The sequence below is a fragment of the Dermacentor albipictus genome, chromosome 9 (assembly GCF_038994185.2).
Source record: "Dermacentor albipictus isolate Rhodes 1998 colony chromosome 9, USDA_Dalb.pri_finalv2, whole genome shotgun sequence".
NCBI classification, from domain to species: Eukaryota; Metazoa; Arthropoda; class Arachnida; order Ixodida; family Ixodidae; genus Dermacentor; species Dermacentor albipictus.
The window spans coordinates 57,887,562-57,911,965 of record NC_091829.1 but is presented as its reverse complement, the minus strand read 5'-3'; the positions used below and the strand labels follow the sequence as shown (position 1 = coordinate 57,911,965).

The 24,404-nt window shown below is 43.7% G+C and overlaps 1 protein-coding gene across 5 annotated transcripts in view; it reads right to left on the bottom strand.

Moving 5' to 3' along the window:
- Positions 1 to 979: 979 nt before the first annotated feature.
- LOC135921837 (uncharacterized) overlaps positions 980 to 24,404 on the bottom strand; it is a 56,680-nt gene continuing 33,255 nt past the window's right edge. Inside the window, exons 3-10 of one of the 5 annotated variants that reach the window (XR_011508684.1) lie at positions 22,097 to 22,268; positions 16,942 to 17,082; positions 16,390 to 16,441; positions 14,781 to 15,193; positions 13,951 to 14,157; positions 4,609 to 4,836; positions 2,532 to 2,906; positions 980 to 1,123 (exon numbers count right to left, since the gene is read on the bottom strand). Coding sequence is in view for 2 of the 5 variants with exons in the window: in XM_070525918.1 (XP_070382019.1) it covers positions 14,999 to 15,193; positions 16,390 to 16,441; positions 16,942 to 17,018 (324 nt within the window). In the remaining 3 variants the exon portion in view is untranslated. Of the gene's footprint in view, positions 2,907 to 4,608; positions 4,837 to 13,950; positions 14,158 to 14,780; positions 15,194 to 16,389; positions 16,442 to 16,941; positions 17,083 to 22,096; positions 22,269 to 24,404 lie in introns of all 5 variants that reach the window. The other 4 variants (XR_011508683.1, XM_070525918.1, XM_070525919.1 and 1 more) reach the window with 4 other exon arrangements.

The following is a 24,404-nucleotide window of genomic DNA, read 5'->3' as shown; positions in this document are numbered from 1 at the left end:
GAAAACATTCACCAATTTCAAGTATATTAACGGCAACACTTCAGTCAAGCAAGAGAACAGGCTGCCTTCAGGAACAGACATTCCACAATGGATCACAGCCATATCCTCAATCAGGTAATCGAGGAATCTGCAGACTACGATCAACCCCTTCTTATGGATTTGGAGATGATGAAAACGAATACTCCACAAAAGGAGCAGAAAGTTACTTATCAAGAAGGGGGGCAAGGCAAAGAAAGGCAATCGCTCCAATGGTGTGCACTGCATGCATCGAACTAATATTAGAAGCTATTAAACTGGGAAGGCTTAAAATGGAGGATCAAGGGCGAATATCTCAGCAATTTATGATTTGCAGATGGCATCGCCCTGTTCAGGAACACTACGCATAAATTATGAGATGAAGCGGAAGTTGGAATCATTTAGCCCAAGACAGGGGTAATTGGAGATCGCAGAGAGACCTTCGTCCTACAACGGACATAAACAGGCTGATCACGATTAGGCTAAGATTAAGTACACATCTTGCCGTTTCAAGAGGAAAAAAAAGCCAAATCTTGTATACCAAAGCACCACAACAATGTGCGCGGCCAAACTGCGAAACAGCCCTAACCTGTAAGCGTTGTATCATTAAGAGGTTCTCCGTTCCTGTACGGCAATTGCTTAGCCAACGGAAAATGCCAATAGTACGCGTACCCTTGCCGGCTACAGAATCATGACGCGCGTCTGAACAGGAGTCGGCTTACTGAGTCATCCAGCTGCATTGAATGATCTCCACGTGTGACGCCTTCGAGTGCGATTTTCGCAAGGCACCTTGAAGTCGGGCGCCACTAAGATTCGTTGTCCGTTCATGAGGCCGCCCGTTGCTGAAGTTTTCCAATACTTACTTTAGACACTTTGCTGTTCGAAGCATCCAACGACACTGACAACAGTATTGGGGAGTATTTAATCCTGTAATGCCCAAACACAGTTGTACATCGCAGAAAATTCACAGAATTTTTCCACCTTTATTTCTCGCCGTGGAGGGTACATTTGTACTAAACACACTATGTATGAGCGAAGGTAATTAACAATCAACATAAGAATTGAAATCTCAAGCTATTCAATAACTACAATGGGCTCCAGCCTAATACTGTCGCTACTTGTTTTTCCCTCGCGTTAATTCGAACTTTGCCGCCTCAAACAGCGCAGTATACAGAAAGTGCGTTAGGCACAACAGGGTTAAAAAGCTCCTTAACCACTTTGATGACTTGGTGAAAACACTATGCGGTTAACAAACACTCTTGCGAATATCTCAAATTTTCCACTGCTGTGCGGCGGGTGGAACTCGCAAACGTAGTGCGAGATCAACTTTTTCTCAAACGTGATTTTCAATAGAAACATTATTTTCACTGTTTTCGGGCTGACGTATTTGGTCAAATAAAAGATACCCATACGCGGTCAGTAGCGGAACATCAACAAGGGTGCTTGAATGAGCGCGGTTGTTCCTCCTGCTACTATCTATATTTATCGAAGCAATTTAATAAAGAGGCTGAAGTAAGCGAAACAGTTCATTTTAAACTTCAGAGAAATTACGTACTTCCGGCAAACGCTCGTGCAGGAATGCAACACTGGGCACACCGATTACCAGTGCTGTAGCCCTCGGGTCTCAATTTCTGTGGGTATGGACACTCAACCAGCTTTCAACTAAGCGAAACTCGGACAATCCGCTCCAGGCTGGTTGCCTCGGCAGACTTCGCTACACCAGCTTGACCAGCCGATAGTAACCACACTCACATTGCGCGTTTTACAACAGATCAATACTGCCCCGCCATCTTTCGTCTACGAACGCACTTGGTAGTAAGAGTTGCGAAGAATGCCGCACGTTTATTAGTTTGCGCCGTCAGTAACATGCAAACGATGCCGATTGGTGCTTCGGTGGCGGCAGCGTGGAAACTTGCTATACATTGCTCCCTTCCTTTTTCCGCTCCAGGCCTTCGCAACGGCGATGCGCAGCTGATGCTACTACGCGCAGCGGGCAACTTGGAACACTTAAACGTGCCCATTTAAACCCGGCCTGCCCTTACGCGGTAATACTTTACTTAATAAATTTCCACGGTGAAACGAGCGCCAGAACACACAATAGCCAGGGGGTAATTAGAGCAAGTTAGCCTTAGGTTAGGCTACGTCCCGTTCGGTGAAGAACGGACGTACAGCGAACGACAAGGACGGTAGAAGTGCGTTCCAAGGCCTAAGAAGGCGGGACAGTCGCGTCATGCTTAGACACTTTCCCGAAACTTCGTCTAGTTTTATGTTCCACCAGCTATCCATCCCAACTACGGCGTTCAACGAACATTCTACTGCTTGTCTTTCCTATGCCTTTACCAATTGGACAGCTAGGTAAGCCCCGGTCCTATACGTGCTGTATTTCGATGATCTCTCCTCCCACTGCCCTACCTACAGCTTTCCTTAGACTAACCAGGACCTGCCTCTGCCAACACTAAATTAGTTCAGCTCACGGCACTTGACACGACAGTCATCGTGCATGTCACCGGCGTTACACGTCGTCATTGTCGTCTTCTGGCCTCATGGCCAGCGCTCTTTCCTGTGTCTCTGTGTGTGTGCGTGTGTGCGTATGCGTGTTCGTATGCGTGTGTGCGCGTATGCGTGTGCGCGTGTGTGTGCGCGCACGTAACAACGCGTTGTCCATATTTGTGGGCAATGGTGCCAATGGCCACTTCATCGTGAACATAAACGTGGCCGCTTTTACACAGACTCCAGAGCTGACGTTTGAGCAGGACCACTCGAGGCTGGGTCAGCGGCTGTGCAGCGGACCACATACCAACTTGTTCCTGGTCGAGGGACAGTCGTTCGAAGTCCATGGTGGAGACATGCTCGCCATAATCGCCACTTCCAGTGAGCACGCTGCTCCGCAACTGTAAAAAAAGATTTGAGAGAGCTGGCAATTTCTTCCGGCACAAAACATATGGAGCGCCAACAGTAACGTAGGCCAAATGGAGACCAGACTGCAGGAGAGCATACACGCCGTGGAAAGCACGCTAGGCGAGATGGGACTCAACTGTTCGGCGGCAAAGTCGGAGCTTTTGGTCCTAAAACATCGGCTCAGGGGTCAAAGACCCAAGGGCTACGTCCCCGGGGAGGAACCCAAGATTATCTTACAGTGTCACGACGGATCCGCTATCAAGCAGGTGGAAAAGATTAAAGTTTTAGACTTCCACATAGCTGCGGGAGGTACCAACCTGAATGCCATTCAACACATTTCAAACAAGACGGACCAAGTCATCAGGTTACTAAAGAGAATCAGCAACAGACACAGAGGCCTGGGTGAGGACAGCGCTCTAAGGCTAGTGCACGCCTTCGCTCGCTGTCACCTCACCTACGTGGTAGGTCTATTTAAATGGCCGCAGGCCGAGCTGAACAACCTAAACACTATGATGAGAAAGTTAGTGAGGGCTACCCTAAATATACCCATCAGCACCTCGAACGTGAAGCTCATGAACCTAGGCGTGAACGAGTCCAAGTAATGAATCGGCGGAGTATGAATTCCGATACAGAAACGAGTGCTTCTTATCTGCTCCGATTGCAAGGCTCACATTAAGCTAGCTGAAGGAGATGTTTCATACGCAGACCCGCAATTACGTACTGTTAACTTGAGGGCCTAAGTTTAGCCAATGGGCTTTAACTAGGTTTTAATTGTGAACCACTGTACCATCAGCATAAATACAAACCTGGTCAAAAAATAACCGTTGAATTTCTGGTGAGGTAGGTACACGGAATATAATTGCTATGTAGCCTCTGTTTAAGCATGTAGCAATAGTCTCTAGTGTAGGTTTTGGTGTCTTAATTCAAATCACATAAACAAATGCAGGTGAACTTGGGAACGGGACGATATGTCCGAGTATTTTCAGAATTGTTCATGTTTGAAACTACGCTGATGCTGCCCCCAATTGTGATTTACTTATTTCAGTACTAGCAAATTATTCCGAAGCTCAGGATTAGACCGAAAATGTTCAGCTCACCAATGAAAAGTAGTTTACAGCATGCGTTCGTTTCTAATCCGACTTTTTCACTTTTCTGTGCTGCGCTCTGTCGCATGCCGCTGGCAACGCTTTGGAAGGGTGCCGGGGCTTTCGTCCTTCGATTTGTACAGTTGCACCCATGTTGAGTCTGCGTCGGTTAGGCGTTTCGTCGATCGCGGCTGGCTTCTTCATGGTAGCATTGTCGTACCTGGAAGCCACGTCGCAATCATCGACCACCGGATGAGCAAGCCTGAGCGCTCTCTCGTGCCAGCAATGCGGCCGTTGAAGGCGTGCCGAGTTCGGTCTGCGGACGCGGCTGCCTTAGAGTTTGTTGTCGCTGATTTCAGCAGTTGAAACTCGCTTTGTATAATTTTTACACATATTTTAGACCTCACGCATATTGAATAAGTCTTAGCGCGCAGCCTTGCGTGCCGGATTAGCCAAAGCGGTGCATTTGTTTACATTGACATCTACATCCACAGGTCGTTGATTGTTAGTGTGGAATGTAGAAACGGTGCATCGCTGACATGAAATGTGAAAATGTAGCAAAACGTACACATCTGCAAATATCAGCGGCCGAGCCAATTAAACAACATACTTTTGCACTTAGAAATGCTGAGCAAGAAGGTTCAACCTTGCTGGACATCCTGGCCAACCGACATCCAAAATGGAGCATCCGGCTGCGCGAGGACAACAGAGTGTGCTGCAGCCTTGCCAGTGGCATGAACACTGTGTCACGTATACGTTGCTCGCAGCTGCTACATGTGGCTTGACACGAGCATGCTGCAGGAGATGTTCACCTCGCTGCTAAGGAAGTCAGGTCGACCTGGGATGATGCCAAGGCAACAGTGAGAATGATGAGTTTATAGAATAATTGACCAGGCTAAACAGTTACAGCCCCATTAGAGAGCAATCAGGAGTAAGTTTGTGCCATTCATTCCTTTATTTCAATAAACAACGGATTACCACAGGGGTACTAATATGGCCTGCAAGCACTGCAGCACGGGTCCATATAAAAGCTAGTGCAAAAGAGCCTTACCTTTAGGTTTGTCTTTGACATGACTGTCAAAATCTTTTGCAGTCGTTAGTAGTGTTATACAGCATAAGCAGCATGAAACATTTGAAACAACTTTGCCCCTACAATACACCAGGTAATAGGTGCGACGGCTGTGGGCAGTCTATGAAAACGGCCTATCCGCTGTTCTTTATACGACATGACTCAATGCGAAGCAAACCCCCGACCTCTGTGCAAAACTGTCAGTGGCATTCCATGAAAATGAATGGCACCATATGTTGTCACCTACTCTTTACTGCTAATAGCACTTCCCAATGCCTATTGGATTGAATTTCCGGGCGAAATGTCTACTGATGATGATGCCTGCTGCTGATGACACATTTAACTTCAGTGATGTTTATATCCTTCATGCAGATGTAGCCTTGCTAAACCAACCCATTTTTGACTGACTTCCTAAACTGATTTTGTCCAACAGGCCACCAGGGCGGGCATCGTCATCATGACGGTCCATCGACCCAACTATGACATCTTCACCATAACGACGCGAGGTGGATCGCCGTCTGCAGTAAACAGCCGTGTGGACCGGCACACTACTTTAATATACTGCCAACTGCGTTGGCGGATAGGCAAAGAAAGTTGACGGCAGCACATGCTCCCATAAAGCTAGGGCTAAAATTAAAGAATTAAATCTAGCTGGACGACTTTTATGGAAATAATTCACAGACGGAGAAGTCAGATGAGATGCAATGTCACTCATTCATTCATGAGTGAATGTCATTCCCCCTCAAGAGAGAGAGCAAATGATAAAGGAAAGGTAGGGAGGTTAACTTGGACTGAGCCCGGTTGGCTACCCTACACTGGGGAAAGGGAAAAGGGGACGGAAAGATTAAAAGAAGAGAAAGTCTACTGGAGATATCGTTAGTACACATTTACTGACATTTCATCGCGTGATGAATAAACTTGTTTGTGTAAATTACATTGCGCTTTAACATCAGAAGCATATAGCCTTTAAAACAATCTCTCCGGTTGTCTTATAAAATCAAACAGCTCAGATTCAACGCATAGATCATTCCTCCTGGAAATAAATTTTATTGACAATGATTAACGCTATAAATTAACGATTTGCGTAAATTACTTTCCGCGTTAAAAGCAAAAGCCTATAAGAATTTAAATATTCTCTTTGCCTTATTTTATAAGAGACGAATAACGATTCTGGGTAAGGTACTTTCCGCGTTAAAAGCAGAGGCCCATAACACTTGAGAATATTTTCTCCGCCGTGTTTGATAACTTCTAGCAGCTCAGATTAAAAGCATAGATCATTCCACGAGCAAATGCACTTTTACTGACAATTACTTACTCGATAAAAAAAAAACAAATTTCCATGAGTTACTTTCCACGTTAAAGCCAGAAGCCTATAGCCCTTATAGAATAATATCTCCGCTAACTTTACAAGTTCAATCATCTCAGATTCAACACATAGATCATTCCCCAGGAAATAATCTATTACTGACAATTATTTACTCGATGAATAACCGAATTTCTGTAAATAACTATCTTCGCTAAAACAAGAAGCTAATAGCCCCTTAGAAGCTTTAAAACACGGTGGAGAGATTATTCTAACAGATAAGATTCAACGCATAGATCATTCCTCCAGTAAATGCACTTTCACTGAAAATTACTTACGCGATAAAAAAAACGAATTTGCAGAAATTACTTTCCGTGTTAAAAGCAGAATCCTATAACCCTTTAGAAAATTCTCTCCATTTCCTTTATAACTTCTAACAACTAAGATTGACAGCATAGATCATTCCCCCATTGAATAAACATTTACTGATAATTATTTAGGCGACGAATAAACGAAATTGCATAAATTGCAAATTGCCTTAAATAGCATACGTCTATAGCCTTTAGAATATTCCTTTATCACTTTTCCTAACAGCTCAGATTCAACGCATAAATTATTCCCACCTGAAATTCCCTTTTTCAAACAATTATTTAAGCGATGAAAAAACGAATTTCCGCAAATTAGTTTCCCCGTTAGGAGCAGAACCCATTAGCCCTTTAGAATATTAGCGCCAATGTGTTGTGTCACTATTCCTAACAGCTCAGATTCAACACATAGATCAATCCCACCTGAAAGTCACTTTCTGAGACAATTATTTACTCGACCAACAAACGAATTTCCACAAATAATTTGTCACGTAAGAAGGAGAAGCCTCTAGCCCTTCAGAATATTACCGCAACCTCTTTATCACTTTAGCTAACAGCACCGAATCAACGCATAGATCATTCTCACCCTCAAGTCCCCTTATTCACACAATTATTTAAGCGATGAAAAAACGAATTTGCGCAAATTAGTGTCCCGGCTAGGAAAATTAAAATTAAATATGGGGTTTAACGTGCCAAAACCACTTTCTGATCACGAGGCACGCCGTAGTGGAGGACTCCGGAAATTTCGACTACCTGGGGTTCGTTAACGTGCACCTAAATCTAAGTACACGGGTGTTTTCGCATTTCGCTCCCATCGAAATGCGGCCGCCGTGGCCAGGATTCCATCCCGCGACCTGGTGCTCAGCAGCCCAACACCATAGCCACTGAGTAACCACGGCGGGTTCCCCGTTAGGAGCAGAATGCGTTAGTCCTTTAGAATATTAGCGCCAATGTGTTCGATCGCTATTCCTAACAGCTCAGCTTCAATGCATAGATCGTTCCCATCTGAAAGTCACTTTTTGAGAAAATTGTTTACTCGACTAACAACCGAATTTCCACATAAAATTTGCTACATAAAAAGGAGAAGCCTCTAGCCCTATAGAATATTAACGCCACCTCTTTATCACTTTCGCTAACAGCACCGAATGAACGCATAGATCATTCTCACCCTCAGGTCCCCTTTTTCAGACAATTATTTAGGCGATCAATAAACGAATTTGCGCAAATTAGTTTCCCCATTAGAAGCAGAACGCGTTAGCACTGTAGAACATTAGCGCCACTGTGTTCTATCGCTTTTCCAAACAGCTCAGATTCAACGCATAGATCAATCCCACCTGAAAGTCCCTTTCTGAGAAAATTATTTACTCGACTAACAAACGAATTTCCACAAATAATTTGCCACGTAGGAAGGAGAAGCCTCTAGCCCTTTAGAATATTAACGCCACCTCTTTATCACTTTCGCTAACAGCACCGAATGAACGCATAGATCATTCTCACCCTCAGGTCCCCTTTTTCAGACAATTATTTAGGCGAGCAATAAACGAATTTGCGCAAATTAGTTTCCCCATTAGAAGCAGAACGCGTTAGCACTTTAGAATATTAGCGCCACTGTGTTCTATCGCTTTTCCAAACAGCTCAGATTCAACGCATAGATCAATCCCATCTGAAAGTCTCTTTCTGAGAAAATTATTTACTCGACTAACAAACGAATTTCCACAAATAATTTGCCACGTAAAAAGGAGAAGCATATAGCCCTTTAGAATATTAACGCCACCTCTTTATCACTTTCGCTAACAGCACCGAATAAACGTATAGATCATTCTCACCTTCAAGTACCCTTTTTCAGACAATTATGTAAGAGATGAATAAAGGAATTTGCGCAAATTAGTTTCCCCGTTAGAAGCAGAACGCGGTAGCTCTATAGAATATTAGCGCAACTGTGTTCTATCGCTTTTCCTAACAGCTCAGATTCAACGCATAGATCAATACCACCTGAAAGTCACTTTCTGAGACAATTATTTACTCGATTAACAAACAAATTTCCAAAAATTATTTGCCACGTAGGAAGGAGAAGCCTCGAGCCCTTTAGAATACTAACGCGACCTCATTATCACTTTCGCTAACAGCACCGAATAAACGTATAGATCATTCTCACCTTCAAGTCTCCTTTTTCAGACAATTATGTAAGAGATGAATAAACGAATTTGCGCAAATTAGTTTCCCCGTTAGAAGCAGAATGCGTTAGCCCTTTAGAATATTAGCGCCACTGTGTTCTATGGCTTTTCCTAACAGCTCAGATTCAACGCATAGACCAATACCACCTGAAAGTCACTTTCTGAGACAATTATTTACTCGATTAACAAACGAATTTCCACAAATTATTTGCCACGTAAAAAGGAGAAGCCTCTAGCCCTTTAGAATATTAACGCCACCTCTTTATCACTTTCGCTAACAGCACCGAATCAACGCATACATCATTTTCACCCTCAAGTCCTCTTTTTCAGACAATTATTCAAGCGATGAATAAACGAATTTTCGCAAATTAGTTTCCCCGTTAGAAGCCGAACGCGTTAGCCCTATAGAATATTAGCGCCACTGTGTTCTATGGCTTTTCCTAACAGCTCAGATTCAACGCATAGACCAATACCACCTGAAAGTCACTTTCTGAGAAAATTATTTACTCGACTAACAAACGAATTTCCACAGATAATTTGCTACGTAAAAAGGAGAATCCTCTAGCCCTTTAGAATATTAACGCCACCTCTTTATCACTTTCGCTAACAGCACCGAATGAACGCATAGATCATTCTCACCCTCAGGTCCCCTTTTTCAGACAATTATTTAGGCGATCAATAAACGAATTTGCGCAAATTAGTTTCCCCATTAGAAGCAGAACGCGTTAGCACTTTAGAACATTAGCGCCACTGTGTTCTATCGCTTTTCCAAACAGCTCAGATTCAACGCATAGATCAATCCCACCTGAAAGTCCCTTTCTGAGAAAATTATTTACTCGACTAACAAACGAATTTCCACAAATAATTTGCCACGTAGGAAGGAGAAGCCTCTAGCCCTTTAGAATATTAACGCCACCTCTTTATCACTTTCGCTAACAGCACCGAATGAACGCATAGATCATTCTCACCCTCAGGTCCCCTTTTTCAGACAATTATTTAGGCGAGCAATAAACGAATTTGCGCAAATTAGTTTCCCCATTAGAAGCAGAACGCGTTAGCACTTTAGAATATTAGCGCCACTGTGTTCTATCGCTTTTCCAAACAGCTCAGATTCAACGCATAGATCAATCCCATCTGAAAGTCTCTTTCTGAGAAAATTATTTACTCGACTAACAAACGAATTTCCACAAATAATTTGCCACGTAAAAAGGAGAAGCATATAGCCCTTTAGAATATTAACGCCACCTCTTTATCACTTTCGCTAACAGCACCGAATAAACGTATAGATCATTCTCACCTTCAAGTACCCTTTTTCAGACAATTATGTAAGAGATGAATAAAGGAATTTGCGCAAATTAGTTTCCCCGTTAGAAGCAGAACGCGGTAGCTCTATAGAATATTAGCGCAACTGTGTTCTATCGCTTTTCCTAACAGCTCAGATTCAACGCATAGATCAATACCACCTGAAAGTCACTTTCTGAGACAATTATTTACTCGATTAACAAACAAATTTCCAAAAATTATTTGCCACGTAGGAAGGAGAAGCCTCGAGCCCTTTAGAATACTAACGCGACCTCATTATCACTTTCGCTAACAGCACCGAATAAACGTATAGATCATTCTCACCTTCAAGTCTCCTTTTTCAGACAATTATGTAAGAGATGAATAAACGAATTTGCGCAAATTAGTTTCCCCGTTAGAAGCAGAATGCGTTAGCCCTTTAGAATATTAGCGCCACTGTGTTCTATGGCTTTTCCTAACAGCTCAGATTCAACGCATAGACCAATACCACCTGAAAGTCACTTTCTGAGACAATTATTTACTCGATTAACAAACGAATTTCCACAAATTATTTGCCACGTAAAAAGGAGAAGCCTCTAGCCCTTTAGAATATTAACGCCACCTCTTTATCACTTTCGCTAACAGCACCGAATCAACGCATACATCATTTTCACCCTCAAGTCCTCTTTTTCAGACAATTATTCAAGCGATGAATAAACGAATTTTCGCAAATTAGTTTCCCCGTTAGAAGCCGAACGCGTTAGCCCTATAGAATATTAGCGCCACTGTGTTCTATGGCTTTTCCTAACAGCTCAGATTCAACGCATAGACCAATACCACCTGAAAGTCACTTTCTGAGAAAATTATTTACTCGACTAACAAACGAATTTCCACAGATAATTTGCTACGTAAAAAGGAGAATCCTCTAGCCCTTTAGAATATTACGCCACCTCTTTATCACTTTCGCTAACAGCACCGAATCAACGAATAGATCATTTTCACAATCAAGCCCCCTTTTTCAGACAATTATTTAAGCGATGAATAAACGAATTTGTGCAAATTAGTTCCCCGTTAGAAGCAGAACGTCGTAGCTCTATAGAATATTAGCGCAACTGGGTTTTGCTTTTCCCAACAGCTCAGATTCAATGCATAGATCATTCCCATCTGAAAATCACTTTCTGAGACAAAGATTTACTCGACTAACAAACGAATTTCCACAAATATGTTGCCACGTAAAAAGGAGAAGCCTCTAGTCCTTTATAATATTAACGACACCTTTTTATCACTTTCGCTAACAGCACCGAATCAACGCATAGAACATTCTCACCCTCTAGTCCCCTTTTTCAGACAATTATTTAAGCGATGAATAAACGAATTTGTGCAAATTATTTTCCCCGTTAGAAGCAGAATGCGGTAGCTCTATAGAATATTAGCGCAACTGTGTTTTGCTTTTCCGAACAGCTCAGATTCAACGCATAGATCACTCCCATCTGAAAATCACTTTCTGAGGCAATTATTTACTCGACTAACAAACGAATTTCCACAAATAATTTGCCACGTAAAAAGGAGAAGGGTGTAGCCCTTTAGAATATTGACGCCACCTCTTCATCACTTTTCCTAACGGCGCCGAATCAACGCATAGATCCTTCCCACCCTCAAGTCACTTTTTCAGACAATTATTTACACAATGAATAAACGAATTTGCGAAAATTAGTTTCTCCGTTAGAAGCAGAACGCATTAGCCCTTTGGAATATTAGCGCCACTGTGTTCTATCCCTTTTCCTAAGAGCTCAGATTCAACGCACAGATCATTCCCAACTGGAAGTGACTTTTTCTGACAATTATTTACGCGATGAATAAACGAATTTGCGCTAATTATTTGCCATGGTAAAAGCAGAAGCCTCTGGCCCTTTCGCATATTAGCGCTACCTTGTTCTATCGCTCTTCCTAAAAGCTCAGATTCAACGCATAGATCATTCCTACCTGAAAGTCCCTTTTAGTATTGAGGCGATGAATAATCAAATTTGCTCAAATTATTTCCAATTTTAAAAGTAGAATTCTCTACCCTTTTTAACATTGGCGCCACCGTGTTTTATCACTTTCTCTAAATGCTCAGGTTCAATGCATATATCATTTCCGCCTGAAAGTAACTTTCTGAGACAATTAGTTACGCGATGAATAAACGAATTTCCGCAATTTTTTGCCACGTTAAAAGTAGAAGCTTCCACACTTTATAATATTTGCGCCACCTGTTTTATCACTTTTTCTAACAGCTCAGATTCAATACATATATCATTCCCACCTGAAAGTAACTTTCTGAGACAATTATTTACGCGATGAATAAACGTATTTCCGCAAATTATTTGCAATGTTAAAAGTAGAAGCTTCTAGCCCTTCAGAATTAAGGCGCCATCGTGTTTTATCGTTTTCCTCTCAGCTCAGTTTGAATGCGCATTTCATTCCCCCACCAAATGCACTTTTTCAAAGAATTGCTTACGCGATGAATAAACGGATTTGCGTAAATTTGTTTCCACGTTCAAAGCAGTAGTCTATAGCCTTTTAGTATAATCACGCTACGATGTTTTATCACTACCCGCAACAGCTCAGATTCAACGCATATATTATTCAGCCTGCCAATGCACTTTATTTACAATGATTTACGCGACGAATAAACGAACTTGAGTAAATTTTTTCCCCGGTAAAAGCAGAAATTCGTAACCCATTCGAATATGCGCTCCACCGTGTTGTTTCACTTTTCTGAACAGCTGATAGTCAATGCATGGACGATTCCTCCTGTAAATCCACGTAGGCTGACTAATTTATGCTAACTAACGAAAGGTGAACAATATAACTAATGAACGATTGTACCCATGAACCATTGACTCAACGAATGATCGAACCAACATTTCGTTTGCCGATTCCGAACACTGACATTTGACGAAAACAGTCGATACAAAGACTGCAGCCATTCTGCAGTCTTTTACGTGCAAGAACCACGATATGATTATACGACAAGGCCTAGTGTCAAACTTCTGATTAATTCCGACCAGCTAAGGTTCTTTACGGTGAACTTTGCTCAGAAAGTGGCGTATTTGCACTTACCCCTAACGAAATCCAGCCATGGCCGCTGAAATTTGATCAAGAGTTCTCGGGCTTAGGCACACGACGCCGAAGCCGCTACGCCATGACGGCGGTTTGTTCGAATCAAGAGCCGCGGTAACGTCCTACGTAGACGAGCAGCCGTCGTATTCACTTTATGCTGACTTCAAATGAGAAGAACGAATTTCGTTCGGACAGTATGAGCTAAGGCTATTCCCTAGAACAGTTAAGCACTTGTACACTGAACCAGATTAACGTTGTCAAAATGTCAGCCAGCGCGAAAGGAATCTGCGATGCATGTGCTATTTAAATCGCGCGTTCTTACGAAGAATGGCCGTGTTGAAATAGAAAGAAATAGCCATACTGAAACATCGCAAAAAGATTGATGTCAATATAGATGCTGAAGTCGAGGACGTTGACTTACCGCTTCGCGAAACTTGCTGTTTATTAAAGAATTTATGATAGCGCGCGCGTGACCTTCTGATCAGCAGCAAACCAGGTCGCTAGAGGAGCTGGCCACCAGGCTCGTATGGTGGACAGCGACCTAGCAGGTAGCTAGAACAGCTACCAATCAGTACCTATAGGGTGGGCATCGACATAGCAGGTTGCTACCACAGTTGTTGATGAGGATCGTAGATTGAGCAGCAATATTCCATGTTACCGGAACAGCTGGCTTCCAGGTCTGCAGGGTGGGCAGCATGATGCCACTTCGCTAGAACGGGAGGTCACCAGATCAGCAAAGCGGGCAGCGAGGCACCAGGCTGATGGACGAGCTGACCACCAGGTCCATAGGGCGGGCATCAAGATAACAGTGCACTGGAACTGCTGGCCACCGGGCCCGCAGGCGAGGGACTAAGACACCAGGCCACTAGAACAACCCAGTAACCCTAGTTAGCATGAAAAAATGTTCGTTCATGAGCGCCACATATCTAAAGGCACATATGCAGTCACCCAAGAAAGCGTGAATAAGTTCATTGCAGAGCGGCACACATTGTCACAAATTGAGTGACACAAGTTGGTCTGAAGGTTGATAGCGAATCCTGTTCACTTAGCGCATCTTCTCGGTGTCCTACACATGAGGCCGTGGACTACTCGCTGACCCAAGGTTGAGTTAAAGAAGTCAGATAAGGATTAACAAGGTAAAAGACAGCCAGACAAATCTATCACGAACAGAGTGAAGTTTCAGGAGGGCTTCTGCGTGAGCTAGTTGGTACGGGTCATTCATTTTATACAGCGCAAAGCAGATAACACTCTTGCGTGCAAGTACAGGCATAGACAAAGGTAAAATGGTAGCCTAGGCGAAAGCAAGCCGCGATATCGGGGTTGCCTACGTAACCGATTATTGAGTCGAGCGCGACATTTATATACAGGGAAATGGCCGAAACTAAACAAAGGAACGAAGTCAGCAGAATCGCTAATTTGGAAATGTTAACCCAGCAACTAACCCAACCAGCAGTTCTTTATAAAGAAATTGTGATAGAAAGAAATAACCTTTTTACTCATGCGAGTCTATACCGCAAGCCCGATCTTTTGATTGGCAGCAGACCATGTCGCCAGAATATCCGCCAGTCCCACAGGACAGGCAACAACAAACCACGCTGCCTGCCAGGACTGCCATCCACTTGGTCCGCAAGGTGGGGAACAAGATACCAGACCGCTAAAAGACCTGGGTACCAGGCGAGCAGAGCGGGCTGCATGATACCAGGTAGCTAGAGCAGCTGGCCACCAGGTCCACAGCATGGGCAGTCACCAGGCCTCCAGAACAGAGGACGACCAAATCTGTAGTGCGGGCCCCAATTCACCAGGCCTATTGAAGAGCCGACCAGCTGACCCATGGGGTGGGCATCGACATGGCAGTGCTCAATAACTGCAGGCCGCCAGGTCACCAGGCCGCCAGAACAGCCCTGTGTTCATTGTCGGCGCGAAGAAAGTTCATTCAAGGGTGTCGCATACCCAGCGGAACATACACAGTGACTCAAGATGGAGTTCATTGACGAGTGGCATATACAGGTCGCCAACTCAGGGACGCAGGTTTGTCTGAAAATTGGTAACGAAACCTGTTTCCTCAGCATAGCAGTTCAACGTTCTAGACTTTAGACCTTGTACTACTCCATGAACCATATAGGCGTGAAACATGCAAAATACAGATTAAGAAACTAACAGACAAACAAACATACCGCGAACTAGGTGAAGTTTCCAAAAATACAACCCACACTGATTGCAAGTTACAACTGTAATACACCGCAGTACACAGAACTAATATCGTTGTAGGCAGCGCTGTGCCGTTATCTTAGGCTATCAGTATTGAGTCAGTCGGCTCAATAAGCTGCGACTCGTTACTTGAAAACGAACACGGGACCAACTCCGTCATCTTAGTTTTTTGTGTTTTCGTTCGAAAATGTGCGGGTTCGATTAATACAACGGCCAATGGCAAGCACGCATGGCAGTTTTATAATTTCGAACTGGCTTGCGTCGGCATCGACGTAATGTGCCTAATGTGCTTCCTTTTGCTGCATATCTAAGTTATGGTGTATGTTCCAAAATAACTCGGGGATTCTGAGGGACGTCTTAAAGGGAAGCTCCACACTAATTTTTACAAACGGTATTAGAGTATACGACAGCAAAGCGAAGTACATCGAGAAGACACGTTTCTGCGGGGGTGCTGGAGTGAAAATATAGCCACTGAAGTAGCGCACACGAATCATGTCTGAGAACTGAAAGTTCATTGGAAAGTTGAGTCAAATTCATACTGTGAACAACGCACGTGCTTTCAAGCTAATTTTCACTGAACATTTAATTGTTAGGCAACGCATTTCTTCCACTTGTACCGTGTTCCTCATGCGATGCTTCACTGGGTCAGCTCAAGTGTACCCAGTTAGCATATTTTTAATCATAAGATTCGATAATCATAATTGCGACTGCACTAAGTATGCTTTCTTTTTCTTTATTATAGCGTCTTCTTCACGCTACCTTTCTAAGCGTCATAAGAGCCGTTGGCGTCCTCGAGTGTGGGTGAAATTGTTTTTACGAAATTTCCTTTGCAGAGTGAAAGTATTCGGAAAGATTAGGACGCAAGAAGTCGCGTCTTCGATGCGCTAACCTTGCTCGTGCGGCTGGTAGAGTCGGCCATCGTGCTGCTTCCCACGCTGGTCCTGGTGAGAATGCAGGAAAGGCCATCAATGTCACTGCTTGACAGATGGGTCCACGACACAATCAGGACGATCTCGTGCCGTTCGTTTGTGGTACCGATGAAATAAAGAAAAAAAGAAAACATTACACGCATATGTGAGGAGCACACAGACAAAGGTGGGCACAGGAAACCATGAGGTTCTACTCTGATCACTACGTCAAATGCCGCAGTGATCTCCCACAAAATTTCATTCGTCAAATGTCTTGGGTACTCCAAGAAGTGTAACTCAATATGCCATCAGTTCTTTTCGTCCTTTTTTATTTGTCGTGCAGAGAAAGACTTCTCTACTTGTACTAGGTCGCACGTGACTGCGTCAGCTGCTACCTAGCGACGAAAGGACAGAACGACAAGTCCTAAATGTGTCCGCCGTTGATATCTTTTTATTTTTCGGTTGGCATGTTGCAAATTTAGGTGTGTATTATGAAGCGACCAATTGTGGAGATCCACTTTCGCCAGACTCACACCCCGGACTCAATGATGTATACAGCCGACAGCACTCTTGACACCTCGCGAAGATAGCCAGCTTTGCAGAGCGCCATAACCGCCCTCCGTTGTGTGCAGGAAACAGGCGAACCCGATCGAAGCACGCAAGGACAGCACCAGCTACGAGGAAATGAATTATTATGAAAAAGTCACAAATATATGCTTTGTCTCATTAGAGAAAAAAGCAAAACGCACGAACAAAGCGCAATATAGTAGGTTGTGAAGAAGGGCCTAAGCTCCAATTCCGCAAAGGCCACGATACCGCAACTCCTGACAGGAGACAACCGAAGCCCTGCGATGCTCACTCATCGCAAGCCGAAGCGCCGTAGTTTACCTCAAATATCTCTCTCATTTTATTTTATTATTATGAATATGCAAGATTCGTGTGAGTCTCTAATTTCGACGATGACTGTCCGCCTGGAAGCTGGACGGCAACATATTCGTCTGACATATTGCTTACGCTCATTCGACCTCGTTTAACGCACTTCGCAGATTTGCTTACGTGATCCCCGATTGTCGAATACCAGAGTTCACCTTCCACCTATTCCGCATTAAGGACTGCAGTGCTTGTGATAAGATTTGCTAAAAGGATAAAGTCGTGGCTATAATCCCGCGAGATTATTGGTGCCAAAATTATAACGTGGATATCATTACGCTGTGCAATTCTTTTTCGATTATGGGAATTCGTAAGTAACGTAATGCATGACTGCTATGGTGTAGCTCAGCCGACAGATTAAGACGAAGGTTGAATATCAATGGACATTAAGGAAATGGGATAGCCTAACTGACTTCCATCATGGCAAGTAAATTTACGGCTAAGTCAAATCAGTTGGATCCCATACGGTACGCGTTGCGAAATCTTAACAGCTTACCGCTATCCTTGAAAAGTGTATGGGCACCAATATAAGGAGCATACTTGGGGATTAACAAACTTGTGCGGAAAAATGTTAGGAATATTGTTCAGAGAGAAGAAGAATGAGATGTGAATTAGTTAGCAAACATCGTGCAGCCAATATATGCGTAAATATTAAGAGGAAAACGTGGAGCTGGACGGTCCACGTAACGCGTAGGGGAGATAACGGGAGGTGCATTAAAGTTTACAGACCGAGTGCCAAGGGAAGTGCCGTCGAGAACCGCAGGAGATTAGGTGGTGTGATAAAAATAGAAAGTTGGGGGGCAGACTTCATATGCAATCAGCTGGCGCAAGTCAAAGGTTATGAAAATCTCTGGGAGAATACATAAATAGGCTGATGGGGGGTGATGACGGCTATATTTCTTTCCTTGGGTATGGCTGCGGTCATGAAACATTTTTTTATGTTGCAGTGCAGCTTCGCAAATATTGTTACTTTGCCTTTTGATCCCTTTGCTGGCTTATTTTATCATGTTAACCCTTAGTCAATGCTCCATGCAGAAGCCTGTAAGGTATGATGGATAAATAAATAAATAAATAAGTAAATAAATAAATAAATAAATAAATACCACACTATTCACAAGCTTTGCTGCAATTCAAACACTAAATCAAGTAGCTACACAGCGTCAAGCATCAACGCAGCGATGTCACATGGTCAAACATTTTCTTATGCTTCGTGAGGGAAATATGGCGATAAAATGTGTATGCACAAAGAGGTATTACGCACGTCTAGTTATATTATGGACACTGTACCACAGTTTCTGGAGGTTCGGCCGAGATTTGACACGCCCAGTGGCCCATACACAGTGTCATATAATCAATCACGTTCCCTAAGTGATCACTAAAATATAATGTGCCAATCATATCGACGTCTGTGAACTTCAAAGATACTTAAGTGCCTGTATTAGATGTTAAGGTGTTATGTAGGAATTTACTCCTAATCACTGCTATCTTACTACTACCTTATTGGTGGTCAGCATGCAGAGGTTATATAAGCCTGTTTGATTGTGCCTGCACTCCACACACATACAAGAGATCATTCGTACGTTTTACTGAATTTCTAAAAAACTCTTGTGGTAGATGGCCTAATTTTATTCCGCCATCTGAAGTATTTCAAGAAGCTGACAATAATTTCACAAAAAACCGACGTACAATCAACTAATCGGCGAAAGTTCACGAAGATCAGTTTATGGCACATGTTGTGATTAGGTTGCAAGGCATATCCACTAGGAACCAATTTTGATGATCGCATGGGTTTCACCATCTGCCACACGCGATATTTAAAAATTCTGCACAATATAAAAATGATCACCCGATATAGTTTTCTATACATATATCCACAAATATGTCCGCCCGACCGACCGACTCAGCAGCAGCAGCCACGTTAAACCCGGGCGAGTGGGCAGTGGAAGATTAGCTTTAACATACATATCTAAATAATTGCGAAAGCTGAGAAATGTAAATATCAAAGGTGCTCCTTTTACACCGGTTGGGTACTTCAGGCTATCTGATCGGCGGGTTGCCGCCTGCCTGCCTGCCGACTTATCTCGAAACCTAATTAATAACATTGTGCGAGTGTGTGTGCACATGAGTGTGCGCCCATCTGGCCTGTGTGCGAGAGAGAGAGAACACGAAGGCAATGGTACGACGACGTCCACACAACCTCAGGAATGAAAACGGCGTTGAAGCAGGACAAAAAATGACGGCGACGCCGTGGTGACAGCGATATAGCACAAACACTGCGACCATGCCACAAGGACTAACACTGCAAGACGACCACGCGGCCGACTCGGTCATGACGACAGCGACAAAGCTTGACTATGACGTCAACATGACGGCGATGACAACCACTTCAAGGGCTTAAAGAATACAGCACCGTAAAGGCTACAATGAGATACGGAAACGATTGCAATGACGGCACGGCGACAATGACAAAGAAGATGGCGATGACACCAACATGCTGAGCATGACAGCCACAAGATTACAAAGTCACGATGACATGATGACGATGCGATTGTGACTGCGACGTTGGTCGCACAAGTGCTTAACTGCTGTGGCAGGAAGAAAATGCAGAAATCATCGGCGATGATTATCAGCGTATAAATAGCCCGAACTAAGAACCTAACGAATGACTGAAGGAGCAAACTAACAAAAGAGTGAAGGAATGAACGAACGAAAGACTGCGGGAGCGAACTAACGAACGAACGAACGAACCATTGACTGAATGATTGAAAAAAAAAACGAACGAACGAACTAAGAACAAACGTTTTCTTTGCCGAATCCGAAAATCAATCATCGACCACCGAACAACGACAAAAACGGTCGAAAGGGTAAAGAAAGCTTTTCGTGTAAAAGTTGCAACCAGACGCATTCAAGAGTGCACAAGGCCGTTGTCGACCCCTACCGCTGTTAAGCATCATCATAAATGACGACTCATGCGCTATTCATGCCTATGGTGGCCATTTTCTCCTCCCACAGATGTTTAGTTATGCCACCGACGACATAGTCATCACCCCGTCACCATGTCAGCGTCGTTGTGTCGCAATCTTGTTGTCGTCCTGGGAATGTCACTGACGCCTATTAGTAGTGGTAATGGTATTTTACTAATATTACTATTGTTATATTATTATAGGTTGGTAACAGAATGTAAGAAAATAACTCTGAGTATGAAACGACAGAGAAGTGAAAATGGAGTTGCCGAAAGCTACAAACAGACGTGAACACAAGACAGAAGGTCCATATTGAACACAAATGTTTCAAAAGTTCTCCACAAAGAAATGAGGAAACAAAATGTTATGCGATACACTGGCCTCACCAATAAAGCAGCCTGGCCACGTAAACTCGATCGTTCTAAATTTTTTTCTAGTGCTTTGACCTACGGCGAAGAATCTCTTCCATCCCATAATGATACGATCGCTTTTCAGATATTCAGAGGCCTTAGGACGTATGTTATACAGCAGAGGATACATGGTCATCTGTGACCACCTTCGCAAAGCTTCAAAACCACGCTATATCAAGATTACGAGTGTCTCTAATACGACCCGAGTACATATGAATACGAATGTCTCGTACTTTTCACTGCATAACCCTGTCATTACCGTTCTACTCGAAAAGCAACACACATCACACTTGTCCTCGTCGCATCGATACACAGACATTAACACTGTGCACCCATCTGATTTGGTGTTTGCATTTCTGCATAGCTTGCGAGCGCTGCGACGCACCAATATACGTATTATGCGAGGTGAAGCCTATACATCAATATTGCATGAATTTACTCATTGTATGAATAAAATTCAACGTCGCCGTTAGTTGCATAGCGTTTAATAAAAAAAAGAGTTGCTTCAAACAGATTTCAATATGAGTCTTGAAGATTATTATTATTATTGTTGTGCATGACCCACGTTTTTTGGCGTATTACCGATTAGAAATTTTTTCCCACCGATGGTGCCACGAAAGCAATCAGTAAGAAGGCGAAAGCTCGGCAGATGTATAGCTCGGCAGATGTATAGCTTAGCTGCCCACAGTATTCCTTGAATTCACTATCAGTTTGGAATAGCGTTTCGTAATACGGAAGGAACAGGTCAGTTTTTTTACGCGTCAACATCAAATTCAGCGACGTGCTGCACTGAACAAGAAGCTGCAGTGCATCTGACTATCCATTGATACGCCTACTTCACAGGTACCAAAAATGAAGCGCTTACAGCAAAAAGCAGCGTAATAGAACTTCGCATATAGTGTTTACACAAAAGGTTGATTGAGCGTAATTACGTCAAAACAGTTGCAGGCATTGTGCTCACCTCATCAACTGGGACACGAAACTTGACTCGCCTACGAGTTCCCGAGCTGCCTGAACCAAGCCCAAAATTCCAATTCAAATTTACGTGCAAAATCCAAGATATGATTATGAGGCCCGGCGTAGTGCCAGACTCCGGTTTAATTTCGACCACCCGGGGGTTTTCTAACCAGCACTCAATGCTCACCACACAGGCATTCGAGGATGTTGATCTACGAACTCGTCCAACTTGACGATTTTGTAAAGAAATTATGATAGAAATAAACAGACTTTTGCCTCATGTGAATCCTTAAGGCACGTGCATTCTTATGATAAGCGGTAGATCAGGTCGCTAGAACAGCTGATCACTAAGCCGGCAGGGTGGATAGAGAGATACCAGGTCTTTACAACAGCTGGCCATTAGGCCCGTAGAATTGACAGCAAGATACCACTTCGCAAGAACGGGTGGCACAAGGTTGACGGCAAGACACCAGGCTGATAGAAGAGCTGGCCACTAAGTCCGCTCTACGGGCAGCAATACACAAGTAGGCAAGAACTGCTCGTCACCAGGTCTGCAGGGCGGGAACCAAGACACCAGGCCACTTGAGCACCCCAGTCGCCCTAGTTGGCGCAAACAAAAATGATTGAAGAGCGGCGCATACGTAAAGGAATATGGACACTGACTCACGATAACGTGAAACAAGTTCATTTAAGAGCGGCGCGTACCGTTAAAACCCAGTGACACAAGTTGGTTTGCAGGCTGGTAACGAACTCTGTTCCCTAAGCAGAGCAACCCCATCCTCAACGCACCACACCTTGGACTGCCCCGTGCCCTAAGCTGGCGTGGAACAGATCAGATAAGGATTAACAGACCAGCAGACAGACAAACACACCGTGAGCTGTGTGAAGTTCCTCATTAGCTAGCGCCGCGGAAGGGAAGTTACGGGTGTAATATACCACTAGGGCGCACATAACTAATTGTCTCGTTGTCTTCTCTCCTAATCTTTCTGTATCTTTATTACTTCGATCGCATTTTACTCCCTTTACGACTTTCCACAGCACAGGGTAGCTAGCCGGTACTTTCACTGGCTAACCTCCCTGTCTTCCGATGCTTGTCGATGCGAAATTGGTGATGACAGTTGTATGCACAGACAAGTATGACATGTTTATATACATTTGGAATTGTGTATCTCTCGTGTCCCAGTGGCACACGTATTTGAACCTGCCGAATAGCTATTTCAAAGAACATCAAGTGCACTAAAGAATCAATTCGTCGTAATTTGCTAATTGATCAAGACGTATGTGTGCTTCAGAGATACTAATATCCAGATATTATATGTTAAGATTTTACGTAGGAATTTGCTCTTTTTATTACATCGAACAGAAGTGCACATTGGCACTACATTGCCGGTCCGCATACTGGGGTTATGTATGTGCCATTTGCTGACACTGCCACGCCAAGCACATGTGACACTCGCGCATGCATATATATGACGTATTCATGAAGGCGAGGCCCCGTCCGAAACGTCAGTAACGTCTTGTTATTTTCCTACGTGCTTCTATTTAAACCATTTTTGTGCCGGATGCTGTGATTCTACGCTCTATCGATTATATATATATATATATATATATATATATATATATATATATATATATATCCACACGCGCACACACACTCCTAGTTGCCGAACGGCCAATCAGCAGCAGCCACGTAAACACATGAGGTTAGACAAATAAATCTTTGGTATAAAGTATACACATCTGAACAAATGCGCAACCTGTGGAAAGCGCATAATGAAGCTGCTCCTACTACACTGTTTAAAATGTTTAGGTGGTGGTTACGTTATCCTCCGCTATGTGGGTCTGTATGCCTACCTATCTCGCTACCTAAAAGGAACCTTCGAGCCGTGTTCCAAGATAATTCCTCTTCTCGTAAGGTGTGTGCGTGTGCGTGTGCGCGTGTGAGAGAGAGAGAGAATGAAAAGTCGAGGTCACAACGAACGCAAGAGAATGCGAAGGATGACAACGGCGTTCAGGTACGACAATAACTACGAGGGTGCCAACAGCCAATACAACAGCTGTGGCGTTAACATTGCGACAATGTTACGATGGCGACTATGGCAAGACAGCAACACGGCGACAGTGCCAGTGACAATGGCGACGAAACCCGGCTATGACGCCAACATGACGGCGTTGACAAAGCCACCACAGTCGTGCGACGAAGGAATCACAATAACGACAGCGATGGCACAGGGACAGTGAAACGTTTCGACGACGACACTGACATTCTGAGCTTGACAACCACAGGATTATGAAACGACGGCGATATGACGAGAATGTGATGACGACAATGACGTCGGTGGCATGACTACTTAAGTGTTGTGGGAAAAATAAACTGTTCAGGAACTATCTACGATGATCGCCAATGTAAACGTATAACCTGAGTGAACCAACGAACAAACGGCTGGACGAGCGAACTAATGAACGGATGACTGAACGAGTGACCTAACGAACTAACGAGACTTTCTTTACCAGCCCGACCATCGACTACAGACCACTGAACATCTATAATCAAGGTAAACGGGCCAAAGAGGCAAAGAAAGCTAAAAGCTGCATCCATAAACCTTGGACAACGCGCGCTGCAAATTTTTCCTGCCGCAGCACTTAAGCCACCGATGACACAGCCATCACCTCGTCATGCCATCATCATTGTTGCGTAATCATGTAGCGCTAGGCATTTAACTGATTGTTATCATT